This window comes from Stegostoma tigrinum, chromosome 34 (genome assembly GCF_030684315.1).
Source record: "Stegostoma tigrinum isolate sSteTig4 chromosome 34, sSteTig4.hap1, whole genome shotgun sequence".
Lineage (NCBI taxonomy): Eukaryota > Metazoa > Chordata > Chondrichthyes > Orectolobiformes > Stegostomatidae > Stegostoma > Stegostoma tigrinum.
Genome location: NC_081387.1, coordinates 22330347 through 22349261, shown reverse-complemented (window position 1 = coordinate 22349261; position 18915 = coordinate 22330347). Strand labels below are relative to the sequence as shown.

Sequence of the window (18915 nt, the reverse complement as noted above, 5' to 3'; positions counted from 1 at the left end):
TCAGCAGGACCCAATAGTTCCCAGCAGGACCCAGCAGTGCCCAGCAGGACCCAGATCTCAGCCATGCCCAACAGCACTCAGCAGGACCCAATAGTTCCCAGCAGGACCCAGCTGTGCCCAGATCTCAGCTGTGCCTAGTTCTGGAACTGCGGGTAGTCCCAGGAGTGAATCAGCAATGGATCTCAGATTCGGGGAAAATCTGGGATATTTACACATGGAGCGATTGGGCATTCCAGGGAGGGGGAAAGGGGATGGGAGCAAGATTAGAGTGGCTGGGGTTGGAAACCAGCTGAGAACCATGAAGGAGATGGGTGGAGAGGGGTGGAAGCAATCGGGTGGGCGTGCAGGAAATGCAGGGCCAAGGGAGAGGTGGGCTAGGGGCAGGATGTCACTTGGTGGCTGGGTGCCCCTCATTTCACAGGCTGCAATTACAATGATCCCTTCACTGGTACTGCAGTCCCATTACTGATCATCATTCCCAATCCAGCTCTCCTTTCCAGATTGCCGGAGGATTTAGAGCTCTTTTTTGCTGATATTTTGTACACACCTTAACAAACACGTGGAGCCAGTTTGGTGATTATGATCATCCTTGTTGGACAACACTGATCTCCAGTGAGTGCACCGTGTTCAGAACATGGTTTTTGGGGAAGGAGAGTGAGGGGAGAGATAAAACAGTGTGTAAAAGGAGCTAGTTAAATCCTATGCTGTTCAGTCACTTCGCATGTCCCACATTCTCAACCCTCCCTGGATAATGAGGTTTCTCCTAAATTCCCTTACGGATTTTGGACCCAACCCAAAACGTCAACTTTCCTGCTTTTCAGATGCTGCCTGGCCTGCTGTGTTCATCCAGCTCCACACTGTGTAATCTCTGACTCCAGCATCGGCAGTTCCTACTAACTATGAGCGTAAGGACTGATCTCGTATTTTTTTGCATGAGGGAAGATTGAGGGTGAGCTAACTGATGTTTAATGCATTTCACAGAGCAGATGGGGAGAAGGTACTTCCTCTGCTGGAGTTAGAGAGGTTGTGTGGTGGGGGAGCATTATGCAGATGAAAATGAGCTTTCACAAGCTCAAAATTACAGTGAGGTTTAGAGTGAGGGGTGATTCAGAAAGCCGTTCATCTGCTCTGTCAAATGCATTAAACATCAGTTAGCTCACCCTCATTCTTCCTTCATGCAAAGAAATACGAGATCCCTCTGTACAATGTACACTCAGAGATAGTAAGAACAGCCGATGCTGGAGTCAGAGATATCACAGTGTCAAGCTGGATGAACACAGCAGGCGAGGCAGCATCAGAGGAGCAGGAAAGCTGACGTTTCCGGTCTACATCCTTCTTCAGAAATGGGGATGGAGGATGGGACGACCCAAATAAATAGGGACAGGAGGGGTGGGGCTGGGGAAGGCCAGTGGGATGGTGATAGGTGAGTGCAGGGAGGGAGTGGTGGGGATTGGTCAGTGAGGTGGGAGGAGCAGATAGGTGGGAGAGAGGATGGACAAGTTGTGTCAGGTCAAGGAGGTGGGGATGAGAGGGAGGGTTGGTCATGGGATGAGGCCGGCGGGGTGGTGGGGAGATTTTGAAACTAGTGAAGTCCACATTGAGACCATTGGGCTGCAGGGTCCTGAGGTGGAATATGAGGTGCTGCTCCTCCAGTTTCTGGGTGGTGTTATTGTGACACTGGAGGAGGCCCGTGATGGACATGTCACCCAGGGAGTGGGAGGGGGAGGTGAAATGGTTTGCGACTGGAAGGTGTTGACATTTGTCACGTACAGAGCACAGATCCTTTCCTGAATGGTCTTCGAGTCTACGCTTGGTCTCCCTAATGTAGAGGAGGCTGATATTTCCTTATGGCCAACAGTGAGGTTTGACAGCGCATGGATCTGTCGATGCTGCAGTTTAATTTCGGGTGAATCATTGCTAAAAACACTCCACTGAGCCAGATCTGGATTGTGTCAGCTCCAGCCTGCTGCTGGCCAATCAGTCTGGAGCAGTCTGCGTCAGGAATGATCATATTCACATTCGGGTCGGGTGGTGGCAGAAACTTGTGTGAATCAGTCATTTCAAATGTCATAGCCTTGCACTCCTTTTGAAGAGAATCATATTCTGTCTTTTTGTTTTCCCCTGATGTTCAGCCTCTGGGAAAAAGCCGAGTGACAAGATGAAACCAGGTCAGTTAACGGCTGTGAATGTCACATCGGACTCCGTGCAGCTGTCCTGGCCTCCTCAGAAAGGTGTTGACTTTTATATCCTCCAGTACAGAGTCCGGTCTTCTGCAGCGGTACAAAACGTCACGCTAACTGGTGGCTATCGTTCCTTCATCATCACAGGCCTCACTCCTGCCACTAAATACCTCTTCTCCCTGTATAGTGTCTCCAGAGGCCAGCACAAAAAGCCGCTGCTCCTTTCATTAACCACAAAAGGTAGCGTTTGCCTCCCTCTTTAGTTTCTGTATCCAGCAGGCAATTTATCTTCGCTCGTCCTGTCTTCCCCTCTTGTTTTTATTTGTACTTTGTTTCTGTCCAGAGTTGTTTGGCTTTGAAAAAATGGCTTTCCCTTCACCAGTTGCTTTGCTTGTGACAGCCGCATGCTCCTGTCGACAAATCACACCCATGATGCTTTTTTCTCCCCTGTCTTTGAGGTCCATTTTTCTCCTTTCAGCTCATGCCTTTTGTTCCCCAGTGTCTCTCTCTCTGTCCTTGAACTGGTCTTTAGGGAGCTGCTGAAGCTGAGATAAAGATGTTGGCCGATTATCATTCTCCTGAAGTGCAAACCCCACTCCTGTAGCCTCAGGAAGAGGACCCGGCCTGGCTGTTGCTGGGAACACAATCTTAACAGCATGGATGCTCCGTCTCTGGCAATATGTGGGCCTTTTCTGCATCAGCTGTGTTTGTGTGGCGGAAATGTTATCGCTCTTTGTTCTGTGCCTGAATCAAATATTGGATTGTTTCTGTGGTAGCCTGTCACCTTCCATGTATACAGCTGCCTGACTCAATAAGACATTCCCTGCTTTCACCCACTAGGATCCCAAACGATTCTGGGTGATCATTTTGCCCGGATGTGATTGTTTCTGAGTGCGACCTGGGGCTGAGTTGGTGCCTGTGTGGATCTCACTCTGCATTGTGGTGTGTAGCTGCTGCATATATACGTGCGTGTGTCCTGTCCCCTGTTGCCTGTCTCTCTGAGGGGCGTGTATGTTGATGTTCACTTTGCTGTGATGGAGGGTGGTGGTGGATGGGGTCAGGGTGATTGTGAGTGATCGCGGAGTTTATTGGTCTTACGGTAATGATGCAGAGTCAGTCCTTTTGAAGGAAACCTCCAACGTGCCATTTTGGAAGAATTCCATGTGTCCAATTTGAGGATTTCCACGGGAATACCGGACTTTACATTCCAGGCTTGGATATTGCCCTAAAGTTTGACGGTTTAAGCTCGTATTTACATTGGGATCAATAGAACCAAGCTCAGTTACAATCTCACATTTTGACAGCTGAATTGTGGACTGTAGGATTCGTTGGGCTAGTTAAAGGGAGTTGCGTTGCCCGTACTGTGTCTGGCCCTCCTCTGTTGAAGCAAAACCCAGCGGCTCCTTCAGCTGAATGATTTTGTCGAACAGCCTCCTTTACTAACCTTTCCTCTGGTGAAAATGTCCTGTCTCTTTCTACTTTCCAGCTTCTCCAGGGATGGACAGACCCAAACCGCAGAAAGAGATTAAACTGGGCGCTCTGTCGGTTTCTGAAGTCACGGCCAACTCTGCTGTGTTCTCCTGGACTGCGAAGGAGGGATTTGATGCCTTTCTAATACAGTACAGAGTGCACAGCTCCGGGGCTGTGAGGAACTTCACCGTCACCGGTGGCAACCGCTCAGCAGCTATCACAGGCCTGAGGCCTAGCACCAAGTACACTCTCCATGTCCATGGGGTTTCCAATGGAAAACATACAAAGCCACTGAGCAGAGTTATTACCACAAAAGGTAGAGATTTGCCTATATGTCCCAGCACCACATTCTCTGAACTAGAAACGGACACGATAAGCTCTGTGCATTATGAAAACAGATATTACTGTCTACAGATACAGCTGTTGTGTGTATAATATATAAAATAGGCCAGGCTGTACATGCCATCCGTAGGATGGAACACAAATGCAGCGTCAGGAAGTTTTTGGGAATTCTCGTGAGTTGAGTTTTCCCTGACAACAGTAAAAAGCCAAGTATTTGGGGAAAACTTTGCAGTTTGTGACGGAGCGCTGGACTGCTCCAGACTCGGCCTCCTGGTTCTGGGCCCTGAGTGGCCGCAAGCTCAGCTCAGTGGGTCTGACAGACTTGAGATTGTGAGATTTATCAAATCACCCGTGCTCACAATCACAGAATTACTGGAAACAAAGTTGTGGAAACAAGTTCTTTTATTGCGAGTCTGCAGAGTCGGGTGCCCCCGGAGAACCGGAGAGACCCTGATACAGAGTTTGCAGTCTTCTTTTATACATCCCATTCATTATGTATTCAGGCGCCAATGTTTGTATTCCCTCAGACCTCCCTAAGTGGGCGTCCCCATCTGTAGTTCAGCTCTGGCTTTTACTATTCTCTACTACGCATGTGCCATAGCTGCCTGTGGCCACATACTCCTCACCTTTCACCTAGATAGCCCCAAGATTTTCCCGGATCCGGTTTTAGCTGATTCTTAATCGCTCCTTATTGTTATCTTCTGCTCATTCAAGCTGATCCCCCATACTGTGCACTGCCGCCTTACCACTTCTCCTTATTGCTATCACATCTGTGACTAAATTCCTGTCCAAGTGTTAACTGTTGTGTCTAAGTTCATGTACTAGTGTTAACTGTAGTTTAACCACTGTCCTGCAGCGCTCCATTTCTCTCAAGATGGATGGGTGGGCTAAACCAAAATGTCTCGCCTTTCATCGAGAGAGAGGCTTGGAAGATGAGGGTCGAAAGGGGAGCTCTGAGGTTAGGAGTGGAGTAATGTCGCTGTGTGTGCTTGGTGCTGCCAGCTGCCAGTAGTGAATTTGTTTTCAGCCCCCCAGGAGATTGACTCCTCTGTCATCAGTTTGGGAAAGCGCCCAGCCTGGGTGGCTGGAGGGATAATAGCACTGATCCCCCAGCAATGGGCAACATGAAACTTAGGATCTCATCAGCTCAGAAATATCTGCCAGCTACTGTTTCCGGCAATTCCTCTTCCTGTTCAATTTGTTCTATTTTCTTTTTCCTCTCTGCTTTAGCTTCCAAAGATAAAGAGGCTGTAAAACTGGGCAATGTGTCCAGCTCTAACATCACGGCTAACTCCCTCCGACTCTCCTGGACCGTGGACAGGGACCGCTTTGACTCCTTTTTAATCCAGTACAGAGTCCAGGGATCTGAGGAGACCCAGAACATCACAGTCACGGGTGGACAACGATCCCACCTCATCGTAGGCCTCAAGCCTACTACCAGATACACCATCTATCTCTACGGGATTTCTGATGGCATAAGGACAGAGCCATTATCCACTACTGTGACCACCACAGGTATCTTATCACAGATCCATCCCTTTCAATGTGAACACATTTAACTCCCACAATCTTTCCTATGATTTTACAGCTGTGATGGTCCTTCATGTTGACAGTAGGCATTTGCACAATTGTGGATGGTGGAGAGAAAGCCATGAATGAGAATAACTGTATACATATACAAACTGGAAAGCATTATAATCACCTACAGGGGTTTACAGGAGCAATAGATACCATACCCCTACAACCCACCCCCCATCCCCCACCCAATCAGGATCCCAATGGGTCAGAGGGCCAAAGTTTTGATCAAAGAGGGCAGGATAGGGAGGCTCTTCAAGGAAGATAGAGAGAGAAGGGAGAGGTTGGAGATGTTTAGGGAGACAATTCAACAACCCGGGCCTACAGTATGGTAGGAACGACTGCTAATGGCTCTCTAATTCAGGGACACTCAGAAGGCTAGAATTAGACGAGTGAGCCTTAGGATGGGCAGTTATCCTGTTTCTGTTTGTGGGAGCTTGCTGGGTGCTCACCAGCAGCCATGTTTCTTACAATATAACAGAGGCCCATCATGAGCAAGGCAGAGCACTTTGAGTCATTGTAAGGCTGCAGAACGTGCTATGGAAATGTAAGCCTTGTGTTCCAGCTTTACTCCTCGCCCATGGCTGCAATGAGCAAGTGGCCATCAAGTCGGAGTTATAGCCAGGAGATGAAAATAACTCCCCCGAGGCCCTTTCACCCCGGTGTGGAGCTGTCACTACGTTGGGGATGTGTCTCTGTTAGACGGATGTTGACAGCTGCCAGTCATTGGGGAGTGCAAGGTTCCTCAGTCTAGTCGCAGGCAATTTGGGGCATGAGCTCAGACCGAGCTTCTGACAGAATCTCGTTGTTGCTCTTGCTGAGCTTTCCAGTCCTGTCTCTCAGTTTGCTGTGATAGGGCACCAATAACCTGGCTTTATTTTTATCCCCTCTCTCTTTTACTTGCTGCAGAGGGAGAAACTACATCACCAGTTCAACTGGGCAACGTGTCCAGCTCTAACATCACGGCTAACTCCCTCCGACTCTCCTGGACCGTGGACAGGGACCACTTTGACTCCTTTTTAATCCAGTACAGAGTCCGGGGCTCTGAGGAGACCCAGAACATCACAGTCACAGGCGGACAACGATCCCACCTCATTGTAGGCCTCAAGCCTACTACCAGATACACCATCTATCTCTACGGGGTCTTCAATGGCAAACGCAGCAAACCCTTGACTGCTGCTGTGACCACCACAGGTACTTCTTTCTCCCTCTCTCTGTCTGTCACAGATTGGTCTCCTTTTCAGAATAGCTTTAACCAACACTGATTGGACAGATCTCACACCTCAGCCTACCTGGGGTCCTCACCTCTTCCAGCTCACATCTCCCTTAGGCAATTGGAAAAGCCAAAAGGTGACTCGTAGGCAGTGAGGGCGGTCTGTGCAAACAGGCCATTTTCATTCCCTGCTAACTTAAGAACAACACAGCCCCTCGTTTAATGCACCTCAATCATTCCTGCCCCAGAGTTTGCTCCCCAGTAGAGTTAAAACCTCAGTCCCTCGCACCGGCAGAAATCGGTGGAAAACTCAGCGGGACCAGCAGCATTCTGTGCAGAAGGAGAGACAGAGAGAGCGAAAGAGAGAGAAAAAAGTTAGCATTTTGACTCTGAGCCACAGTACCTCCAGTCGCTCTGTCTCTGACAACAAGAACCAAAAAGGTTTTAAATTTAGAAATCTGAGCTGTTTTTGAGTCATGTTATTCATCTCTCAAGCACATTCCAACACAGGGATAAACAAAAACAAAGGCAGCATTATTCAAAAAGATAAATGTATATTTCCCATCAAATTCTAACAGCCTAAGAGCTAACAACCTACTCACTTTTGAGGCATATATATGTTGGGATATATAAAATATATATACATATATTATGAATATAATATATTTAATGCTAGGCAGCACTAATCAATGGAAATACTGAACTAAGAAATGGTGTTTCTCAGGGTCTCTAGAGGCTAAGGTGGGGGTTGGAAAAGGATTGGTGATGCAATTGATGAATGCACCAGTTAAAATCCCACCTTGCTGCCTGAGGGAGTTTAAATTCAAATCAAATGAAATAAACAGGTCTGGAAGTCAAAATGAATGTCAGCAACGGTGGCCACGAAACTATCATTGATTGTTGTAAAAAACCCACCTGGTTTTGCCTTTCGGGAAGGACATCTACCCGGTCCACGTGACTCCAGGCCTGCAGCGATGCAGTTGGCTCTCAGCTGCCCTCTGAAATTGCTGAGTTTAGCTGCTGAGATGGTGCCTCCCCATTGCCTTCTCAATGACAATGGGATTCGGACAATAAATTCTGCTGCTGACTGAGCATAAACTGATTTTAAAAATCGCAGCAAATCCCCGGCATCAGTGAAACTAAGGTTAATGCAGATGGAAAGCTTGCTAAAACCAAAATGCAGTTTTTGCCAAAATGAGCTTCTCCTGCCAGTCCTCATTCCAATAAACTAGTCGCTAGTTACAGCACCTCAAAATTACCTTGGTCAGGTACACATCACTGAACCTACAAATGTTTCTCCAGCCTTCCACCAATCTGTAAAATAAAGGCAGTTCATAAAGAGAATGAACCAGATTGAAGATAATAAAATGTGAGGCTGGATGAACACAGCAGGCCAAGCAGCATCTCAGGAGGTGCTCCTGAGATGCTGCTTGGCCTGCTGTGTTCATCCAGCCTCACATTTTATTATCTTGGAATTCTCCAGCATCTGCAGTTCCCATTATCTCTGAACCAGATTGAAGCTGTGTGTGGAGTGTCTTGAACTTTTTATTTCTCTCTGGTCAAATGGTTACTAATCAGGATCATCAATGTAAATCCAAATGTTGGAATGCTGCCTGGAAACTGTGCTGGGATAATGTGTTCAACAAAACAGTAATCACTTTGATTTTGAGACACTTTCACTGATGTGTTGAGACTGAGACTGGAGATATGTGACTTGATTTGCTAAAAGAAGTGACTTATTAACTGACCTTTCAAAGTAGTTTGAACGACCCTGTCTCTCCAAACTTAGGCGGTTCATCGTACTCAATGTTTTTGAACCTGGTTCATTTTCAGTTTTATAATTCTTTAAACCCATTGCAGGAACTCAGAGACTGCTGGATGTGACCTCCACTTACACTCAATTTAATTTTATACCCCAGGGAGATAGCTACCACGTGTAAACTTCGCAGCAGTGTATTAACTAGCACAATGCTAGTGACATGATATGAGGGTGTCTCGCACTCCAGTGTTCCTGCCTCTCCCTTTCCTCACTGGGATTAATGTTCCCAATATTTCCAGTCCAGAATCACTCGATCATTTCCCTCGTCTGTGAGCCAGACCCTGATCAATAATCATTCTCTTCATTTTGAATTGTAGCCTCCACAGATAAAGAGGGTCAGAGAGCGGTCACGGACCGGGGCAATGTCTCAGTGTCTAAGGTCACTGCGGACTCCCTCAAACTCTCCTGGGAAATGGAGAAATCCTACGATTCCATCCTCATCGAGTACCGCCCGGAGGGGTCGGAAGATGACAGCGAGCTCCCGGTGACCGGTGACCATCGATCAGCTGTCATCACAGGCCTGACGCCTAGTACCACCTACAGGCTGTATGTGTACGGTCTGTCTGGTGACCAACGCAGCAGACCACTGACCACCTCGGCCAAGACTGCAGGTATTTACGCTAAAACTGTGTGACCATCTTCTTTTAACAGAGAAATGTTTTTGCCATACATCAAGTGGCAGCGCCCACATTCCCTTCCACAGTCTCGCAGTGTTGCCATGACAACGTCCACCATTTCAGAACGATGTCTCATCGCCTCGTGGAATATGGATTCATGTTGCGCTATTAACTGTCATTTTATTTTGCAGCTGAGTCCAGAACAGGCCAAAGGGACAAAATCTACGCAAGTCACTATCCAACTCATTAACTTGCCATCTTCCCAATGTCAATGTCAACCTCTGTCCTGTTCACCAATCACTGAGTGGCTCCCGGCCTAGCGTCTCCTCAATTTAACATTCCCTTTGTTGTTTCTAAATCTCTCATCCCCTCTGTAATCTCCTCCTGCTCCATGTCCCTCTGAGATAACCACTTTCCTCAACTCATTCCCCTTCCTTTCCATGTCACTCCTCCCTTGCCTGCTCCAGAGCTCCCTCCAGCTCTTTCCATCAGGAGTGTGGGCATTATGTTGTAATGTTGGAGTCACGCCAGTCAATTTCCTCACAGCAAGCTCTCACAGATAGCAATGTGACAACGGCCAGAGGACTGTTCTTGTATCACACCCTCCCATATTAATTGAGGGAGAAATATTGGTTAGGACGCCAGGAAAACTTCACGTTGTAGATGCTGAACAAGCAGGTGAAAGGCCTCTGTTTAATCTCTCAGCTGAGAGACAGTCTATCCAGCAGTGCAGCATTCCCTCAGTCTGGCCTGGGAGCTTTCAGCCTTGACACTGATCCTGAGTCTCTGGTGTGAGGATGGTTGGATTCAGCCTTCTCAGTCTGAAGCTAGAGGGTGCCAGAGCTGGGAATTCCAGCCCCTTGACCCAGCCCTCAGTCCCTGTGCTCCCCCCACCACACGGCCACCATCTCCGAGTAGCTATTTTTCTGGCACTTTGATCCTATAACTTCCTGCCTCTAACTGTCCTGCTATTGGCTGCCTGACCTGTCGGGGGTGACGTGCCTCCTCCTATAGCCAAACCTAACCCTAACCCTAGCCCTAACCCTTTGATTGATTAATTTCCAGGCCAACAGCCCTTTGTAATATCATACCCAGTATTTAATAGACAATGAACGGAAATGAAATAAACAGCTAACAGTTTTGCTCTGAGCAGTCCAGCATGGACAGTACTGAAATGGGTCCATTTCCCAGTGAAGATTATCTGCAATCAGAGGTACTCCAGTCACCCCTCACATTTTTCCCACAAGAAACCTTGCAGAGTCTGGGAGGATAGCTGAACAAACTTCATTCTCTTTCCCCCACAATTCCCTCCCGCTGTCCCTAGACTCACTCCATCCGACCCTTCATCGGCTGCAGTCCAGCTCAGCCCCTACAGTGCCACATCCACCTCAATCTCTCACTCCCACTGCCTTAAGTCTCTCTCCATTCACCCACCAGACTCCCTCAGTCCTAGCCTTATGCTGACCCTTTCTCTCCAGTTCCCCTCTGCCCCGACCCTGTCAGACTCCCTCTACCTCATGTCCCAAAGTCTGCCTGACACGAGTTCACATATTTTGGGGTGGGGAGGAGCATGGGCCGAATGGACGGCCAATGTCATGTCCGTGCAACAGAGCCAGTAACCTGTTCAGGATAGAGCTGAGGCTGGGGCCAGGTAGAACACACTGCAATATCATCCCAAACGATCAAGCAACTATTCAATGAGCAAGTTACTGGTTGCTGTGATAACACGTCCCATGAGCAGAATTAACCGACTGAATTTATAAATTCCAGGATTAGTTCGTGTGAGTCGCTCTCACAAGGATCTAACGTATTCACCAATCTTTTCCAGCAGTTACCTACTTTTTTTCTCTCCTGCCCTAGCCTCTGCAGTTAAAGACACAGTGAAGCCACATAAACTTGGCGAACTTTCTGTCTCTCACATCACGAATCAGTCCTTCAGACTCTCCTGGACGGCGAGCAAAGGCTTTGATTCCTTTCTGATCCAGTACAGCACTGCAGAGCCCCAGGGAGTGTACAACCTAACCGTGACTGGGGACCAAAGGTCAGCCTTCATCAAAGGCCTGAGGCCTACCACCATCTACACTGTCCGACTGTATGGGGTCGCTAAGGGCCAGCGCACAAAGACACTGACCAGTCAAGCGACCACCGCAGGTATTTTATGCAGGAAACAAATTGTTTGTTTTCTTTTGCAAGCCTTTGTAGAGTCTCTCGGGAAGGGGTTGTCACACCATTCAGCTGCTGGTGGTCATGCTTTACCAATCCCAAAAATCTTGACCTGCATTTCTCATGGAATGTGGTCTGGCTCCAAAAGCAAAGCAGAATTTGGAACGGAGGAAAATTTTGTCCCCTCTTGCACTGATGCTCCTTAAACCTTCGTGAGACGTGAAGGGTTTCTTGGAAAGCTAGGTTCTTGCTTAGAAAATCCTGTCTTTTATCTTTGTGCTTTTCTCTGGATTCATTGTAGTAAAGTAATCCTTATAAATCTACACTCTCATTCTCGGAAATACACTTGGCTAGCATCTACCTCACCATAGGCCCTGACGCTCTCTGCTTTTCCCTGGAATAATTGTATTTGGCTAACGTCTAGAGGCTGGGGGGTGATTCAGTGAAAGTTCTGGAATAACTGCAACGTCCCAGCATTTCACAGTGATTCCCTTCCTTCCCCTCCAACAAAGCAAAATGATGAATCTCCCATCATTTTCCTTTGCAGTGTCTGGAGCTGTCGGAATGTGGTGCGTGTGTGTGTTTGTCTGAACAGGAATCCTCTCTGGGATTAATACAATGACATTAAAATCCCATCGCTTTTCCCAGCTGTTTGGCTCAGGCGATGGTAGACCAGCTGGGAATGCTGTCTCTCTTCTAGGTAGAGCTGTCTTTGCGTTCATGAGTCCACTTGTGTCGAGAATGTGCTGATGAGAGTTAGCTGATAGTTGAGGGACTGGATTTGAGACAATTATCAAAAAAGCCACTGAATATAAACGTTCAAACTCAACATTGGTAGGAATTGGGCTGTTCTTGAGATGGTCGTCGATTCTTCGGGAGCATTTATTATTTCACAGGGGACAGTGACCAGCATTTCAAACGAACAGAATAAAACAGCAAGTTATTGTCGTTTGTATTTATGAAAATACAGCGAGATGTGTATAAGTCACCGCAGTTTGGCACCATAGGAATTATAGAAAGAAATAGTTGAGGCAAAATTGGGAAAAAGTTCAGCTTTTGTTTGCTCCTGGGTTTCTGGGGGTGGGCTACGGGACACGGCCCCTGGGACTGCAAACAGAAGGGTTTCAGATCAGGCCTCCCTATCACTGCATTGCTGCCAGAACAAGGGAGGGACAGGCAGGACCCACTGAGTCACAACGCTGATGCCATTGCCACTTCAGAGCCATGAGGAATGTTCCGGAGCAAGCACAGCCACCGCTGCTCCAGCCCCTGCTGGAGGAATCCGTGGCCACGGGGAACGGACATCAGACCCACGGCCGCCTTCCTCCGCCGCAGCCCCGGAAAAGGTGAACTTTGATACAGAAATGAAAGAAGCCAAACACACACACAAAAAGAGCAAAGAGGGAACATGAGCAGCCGGGTGAGCAATGGGATGAATGGACACTTTCTTTCAGCTGTGCACCATGTTTATATTCAGGGATGCACAGCAGCGTGTAACCGCGGAATATCGACCAGGCAGCAAATGCTTCCGGTAGAGTTCCCACCTCCCTGTCCCGCACTGTCAAAGACAAGTCTACTTCTGATAACACACCATGAGAAATGCTGTCAGGTGATGGCTGTTCAGGTGGAGCAGCTCTGTTTGTGTGTGCGTGTCCACACGTGTGTATGTGACGATTAATGTGTGTATCTCTCTCTCTGGATCTCAGCTCTTCTCTTCCAATTGGCGTGAGGGGGGAAATTTGAACTGGAGTGATTTAGATCATTTCTGATTCAGCTGTTCAGAGATGTTGTGGCTCACCTTGAGAGCAGGTGGGAGCTGACCCCGTGCCTCCTGGCCCAAAGGCAGGGACATTACCACGGCACCCCAAGAGCCCAAACCGGAGTGAGTCAAGGTGATAGGATCTCTGCTAACCCGAGATAATAAAATGTGAGGCTGGATGAACACAGCAGGCCCAGCAGCATCTCAGGAGCACAAAAGCTGACGTTTCGGGCCTAGACCCTTCAGCACCTCTCTGATGAAGGGTCTAGGTCTGAAACGTCAGCTTTTGTGCTCCTGAGATGCTGCTTGGCCTGCTGTGTTCATCCAGCCTCACATTTTATTATCTTGGGTTCTCCAGCACCTGCAGTTCCCATTATCTCGGCCGACCCTGTCCTGTTACTACTAACCCCACACAAAGAGAAAGGAAGACATGCATTCCTTTCATGCCTTTCACAGCCCAAGCAGGTCCCAAAGTACTTTCCAGCCAATGACGTAGTTTTGAATTTTGAATCAGACAGTGCGATAACAATCACAGTGCAATAACAATCACAGTGCGATAACAATCAGACAGTGCGATAACAATCACAGTGCGATAACAATCACAGTGCGATAACAATCACAGTGCGATAACAATCAGACAGTGCGATAACAATCACAGTGCGATAACAATCACAGTGCAATAACAATCACAGTGCGATAACAATCAGACAGTGCGATAACAATCAGACAGTGCGATAACAATCAGGCAGTGCGATAACAATCAGACAGTGCGATAACAATCACAGTGCGATAACAATCACAGTGCAATAACAATCACAGTGCGATAACAATCAGACAGTGCGATAACAATCAGACAGTGCGATAACAATCACAGTGCGATAACAATCAGACAGTGCGATAACAATCACAGTGCGATAACAATCAGACAGTGCGATAACAATCACAGTGCGATAACAATCACAGTGCAATAACAATCACAGTGCGATAACAATCAGACAGTGCGATAACAATCAGACAGTGCGATAACAATCAGACAGTGCGATAACAATCAGACTGCGATAACAATCAGACAGTGCGATAACAATCAGACAGTGCGATAACAATCAGACTGCGATAACAATCAGACAGTGTGATAACAATCAGACAGTGCGATAACAATCACAGTGCGATAACAATCACAGTGCGACAACAATCACAGTGCGATAACAATCAGACAGTGCGATAACAATCACAGTGCGACAACAATCACAGTGCGATAACAATCAGACAGTGCGATAACAATCACAGTGCGATAACAATCACAGTGCGATAACAATGAGACAGTGCGATAACAATCACAGTGCGATAACAATCACAGTGCGATAACAATCAGACAGTGCGATAACAATCACAGTGCGATAACAATCAGACAGTGCGATAGCAATCAGACAGTGCGATAACAATCACAGTGCGATAACAATCAGACAGTGCGATAACAATCACAGTGCGATAACAATCACAGTGCGATAACAATCACAGTGCGATAACAATCAGACAGTGCGATAACAATCACAGTGCGATAACAATCAGACAGTGCGATAACAATCACAGTGCGATAACAATCACAGTGCGATAACAATCAGACAGTGCGATAGCAATCAGACTGCGATAACAATCACAGTGCGATAACAATCAGACAGTGCGATAACAATCACAGTGCGATAACAATCAGACAGTGCGATAACAATCACAGTGCGATAACAATCAGACAGTGCGATAACAATCAGACTGCGATAACAATCAGACAGTGTGATAACAATCAGACAGTGCGATAACAATCACAGTGCGATAACAATCACAGTGCGACAACAATCACAGTGCGATAACAATCAGACAGTGCGATAACAATCACAGTGCGACAACAATCACAGTGCGATAACAATCAGACAGTGCGATAACAATCACAGTGCGATAACAATCAGACAGTGCGATAGCAATCAGACAGTGCGATAACAATCACAGTGCGATAACAATCAGACAGTGCGATAACAATCACAGTGCGATAACAATCAGACAGTGCGATAACAATCACAGTGCGATAACAATCACAGTGCGATAACAATGAGACAGTGCGATAACAATCACAGTGCGATAACAATCACAGTGCGATAACAATCAGACAGTGCGATAACAATCAGACAGTGCGATAACAATCACAGTGCGATAACAATCACAGTGCGATAACAATCACAGTGCGATAACAATCAGACAGTGCGATAACAATCACAGTGCGATAACAATCAGACAGTGCGATAGCAATCAGACTGCGATAACAATCACAGTGCGATAACAATCAGACAGTGTGATAACAATCAGACAGTGCGATAAGAATCACAGTGCGATAACAATCACAGTGCGACAACAATCACAGTGCGATAGCAATCAGACAGTGCGATAACAATCACAGTGCGATAACAATCAGACAGTGCGATAGCAATCAGACTGCGATAACAATCACAGTGCGATAACAATCAGACAGTGTGATAACAATCAGACAGTGCGATAACAATCACAGTGCGATAACAATCACAGTGCGACAACAATCACAGTGCGATAACAATCACAGTGCGATAACAATCACAGTGCGATAACAATCACAGTGCGATAACAATCAGACAGTGCGATAGCAATCAGACTGCGATAACAATCACAGTGCGATAACAATCAGACAGTGCGATAACAATCACAGTGCGATAACAATCAGACAGTGCGATAACAATCACAGTGCGATAACAATCAGACAGTGCGATAACAATCACAGTGCGATAACAATCAGACAGTGCGATAACAATCACAGTGCGATAACAATCAGACAGTGCGATAACAATCACAGTGCGATAACAATCAGACAGTGCGATAACAATCACAGTGCGATAACAATCACAGTGCAATAACAATCACAGTGCGATAACAATCAGACAGTGCGATAACAATCACAGTGCGATAACAATCAGACAGTGCGATAACAATCACAGTGCGATAACAATCAGACAGTGCGATAACAATCACAGTGCGATAACAATCACAGTGCGATAACAATCAGACAGTGCGATAACAATCACAGTGCGATAACAATCAGACAGTGTGATAACAATCAGACAGTGCGATAACAATCACAGTGCGATAACAATCAGACAGTGTGATAACAATCAGACAGTGCGATAACAATCAGACAGTGCGATAACAATCAGACAGTGCGATAACAATCAGACAGTGCGATAACAATCAGACAGTGCGATAACAATCACAGTGCGATAACAATCAGACAGTGCGATAACAATCAGACAGTGCGATAACAATCAGACAGTGCGATAACAATCAGACAGTGCGATAACAATCACAGTGCGATAACAATCAGACAGTGTGATAACAATCAGACAGTGCGATAACAATCAGACAGTGCGATAACAATCACAGTGCGATAACAATCAGACAGTGTGATAACAATCACAGTGCGATAACAATCAGACAGTGCGATAACAATCAGACAGTGCGATAACAATCACAGTGCAATAACAATCAGACAGTGTGATAACAATCAGACAGTGTGATAACAATCAGACAGTGTGATAACAATCACAGTGCGATAACAATCAGACAGTGCGATAACAATCACAGTGCGATAACAATCACAGTGCGATAACGATCAGACAGTGCGATAACAATCACAGTGCGATAACAATCACAGTGCGATAACAATCACAGTGCGATAACAATCAGACAGTGCGATAACAATCACAGTGCGATAACAATCACAGTGCGATAACAATCACAGTGCGATAACGATCAGACAGTGCGATAACAATCACAGTGCGATAACAATCACAGTGTGATAACAATCACAGTGCGATAACAATCACAGTGCGATAACAATCACAGTGTGATAACAATCAGACAGTGCGATAACAATCACAGTGCGATAACAATCACAGTGCGATAACAATCACAGTGCGATAACAATCAGACAGTGCGATAACAATCACAGTGCGATAACAATCACACAGTGCGATAACAATCACAGTGCGATAACAATCACAGTGCGATAACAATCACAGTGCAATAACAATCACACAGTGCCTGATAGCGTTGTTGATTGAGGAGTGATCAGTGGCCAGTCTACCAGAGAGACGTTCCCTTCAGGATAGTCCATGGGATCTGACTGAGCTGGTGGACACAGCTTGGTCTATTGTTGCATCTGAAAGATGGCAGCTCCCATAGTGCAGTGCAGTATAAACTGACATGTACACGCCGAATGTGTGCTCCAGGGTGGGATTCGAACCCAGGACTTTCCGATTCTGACATGTGAGTGCCTAATACTGAGGCCTGACTGATATTCCCAGCTCTGACCAACAGAGTGACTCAGTCGGTAAACTTGGAGGAGGCCTACATGCAGCAGGACGGACAGCACACAACAGGCGACACTTGCTTCCTGGATATCCCAGCTGTGTGTGGGGTAGTATGTTTGTAAACCCTGCACACAGACACATCATTCTCAGAGCCACAGCAATCAGGCATGAACCGATTGTTAACCTCATCGCTTTCGGTTTGTCAGCACAAACAGCAGAGAATTCTCACTTCACTGTGACCACAGTGTGATGTGGGGGAGAACGAGGGGTTAAATCCAAACAAAATCTCTTAAGAGCTGCGGATGCTGGAAATCAGAAATTGCTGGTCAAATGTGGTTCTGAAGGAGGGTTGCTGGACCCGAAACATTAACTCAGTGTTTCCACAAATTTCAGATTTTGTTTCCCAAACCTGTCTTTCCAGTTTAACCATGAAATGACAGATACCCTGTCACGCAGTCCGTGTTGGGGGAAAGAGCTAATAATTAATCTGAAAACATAAACAGGTGACTTGCTGGACGTGTCATTGTCACACGCTGCAAAACATTTCCCATTAAACTTTGCTGACAGTACACCCTATTGTAACACTGTTTACTGTGAAGAGATAATTTGTAAACTTCCAATTCAACTCAGAATGTTCTATTCAAAGAGATGGACCTGAATATCAGAGAGTCTTGTCCAGACTGTCACAGAGAATTGATTTGGCTTGGAGGGATCTATTATAGAATATAGAAGAGTACAGCACAGTACAGGCCCTTCGGCCCACAATGTTGTGCCGACCTACAGCTGAATATCTTCTCTCTGGTGTTTATCTGTTGTTGTTGACCTGCATTCCGGTGTGGCCCCTGCTCACGAATTTGGCATTTTATTCTCTCTCTGCCCCGGTCCAGCTCTGACAGACAAGGCCCTGGTCAAACCTGTTAAACTGGGCCCTCTTTCCGTTTCCACCGTGACAGCTGACTCGGTGCGGGTCTCCTGGACGACAGAGTTGGCCTTTGGTTCCTTCCTGATTGAGTACAGAGTCGTGGGATCCCAGAGCGTGCAGAATGTGACGGTGATGGCCCATCGCCGCTCCTACCTCCTCACAGGCCTGAGGCCTAGCACCAAATACACCGTCACGGTCTATGGGATTTCCAGAGGCCAGCGCACAGCACTGTCAACATCTGTCATAACCACAAGAGGTACCTATTGTTCAGCAAGTGACCATCAGAATTCCCAGTCACTTATCGCCATTTCTCATCTGGAGCCGCTGCTGAATGTCAGTGGAAAATATTTTCCTCATTTCAACTGGACACCACTTTGGGAAAATATTTGCATTGGCCACCCCACATTTTATGCATTTCCAAGCTTTTACCATGTTTCTCTCTTCTGTGTTCCTTTTCGTGCTTCAATCTG

At 46.8% G+C, this 18915-nt stretch overlaps 1 protein-coding gene across 17 annotated transcripts in view; it reads left to right on the top strand.

The window, feature by feature from the left end:
- The window catches only part of LOC125446327 (tenascin-X-like), a 167297-nt gene that overhangs the window by 98043 nt on the left and 50339 nt on the right, over positions 1 to 18915 (top strand). For 13 of the 17 annotated variants that reach the window (XM_059639465.1, XM_059639457.1, XM_059639472.1 and 10 more), the window contains 7 exons: positions 2133 to 2420; positions 3667 to 3966; positions 5223 to 5507; positions 6477 to 6761; positions 8917 to 9210; positions 11077 to 11367; positions 18411 to 18701. In XM_059639465.1, coding sequence (XP_059495448.1) covers positions 2133 to 2420; positions 3667 to 3966; positions 5223 to 5507; positions 6477 to 6761; positions 8917 to 9210; positions 11077 to 11367; positions 18411 to 18701 — 2034 coding nt within the window. The remainder of the gene's footprint in view (positions 1 to 2132; positions 2421 to 3666; positions 3967 to 5222; positions 5508 to 6476; positions 6762 to 8916; positions 9211 to 11076; positions 11368 to 18410; positions 18702 to 18915) is intronic. The other 4 variants (XM_059639469.1, XM_059639466.1, XM_059639458.1 and 1 more) reach the window with 3 other exon arrangements.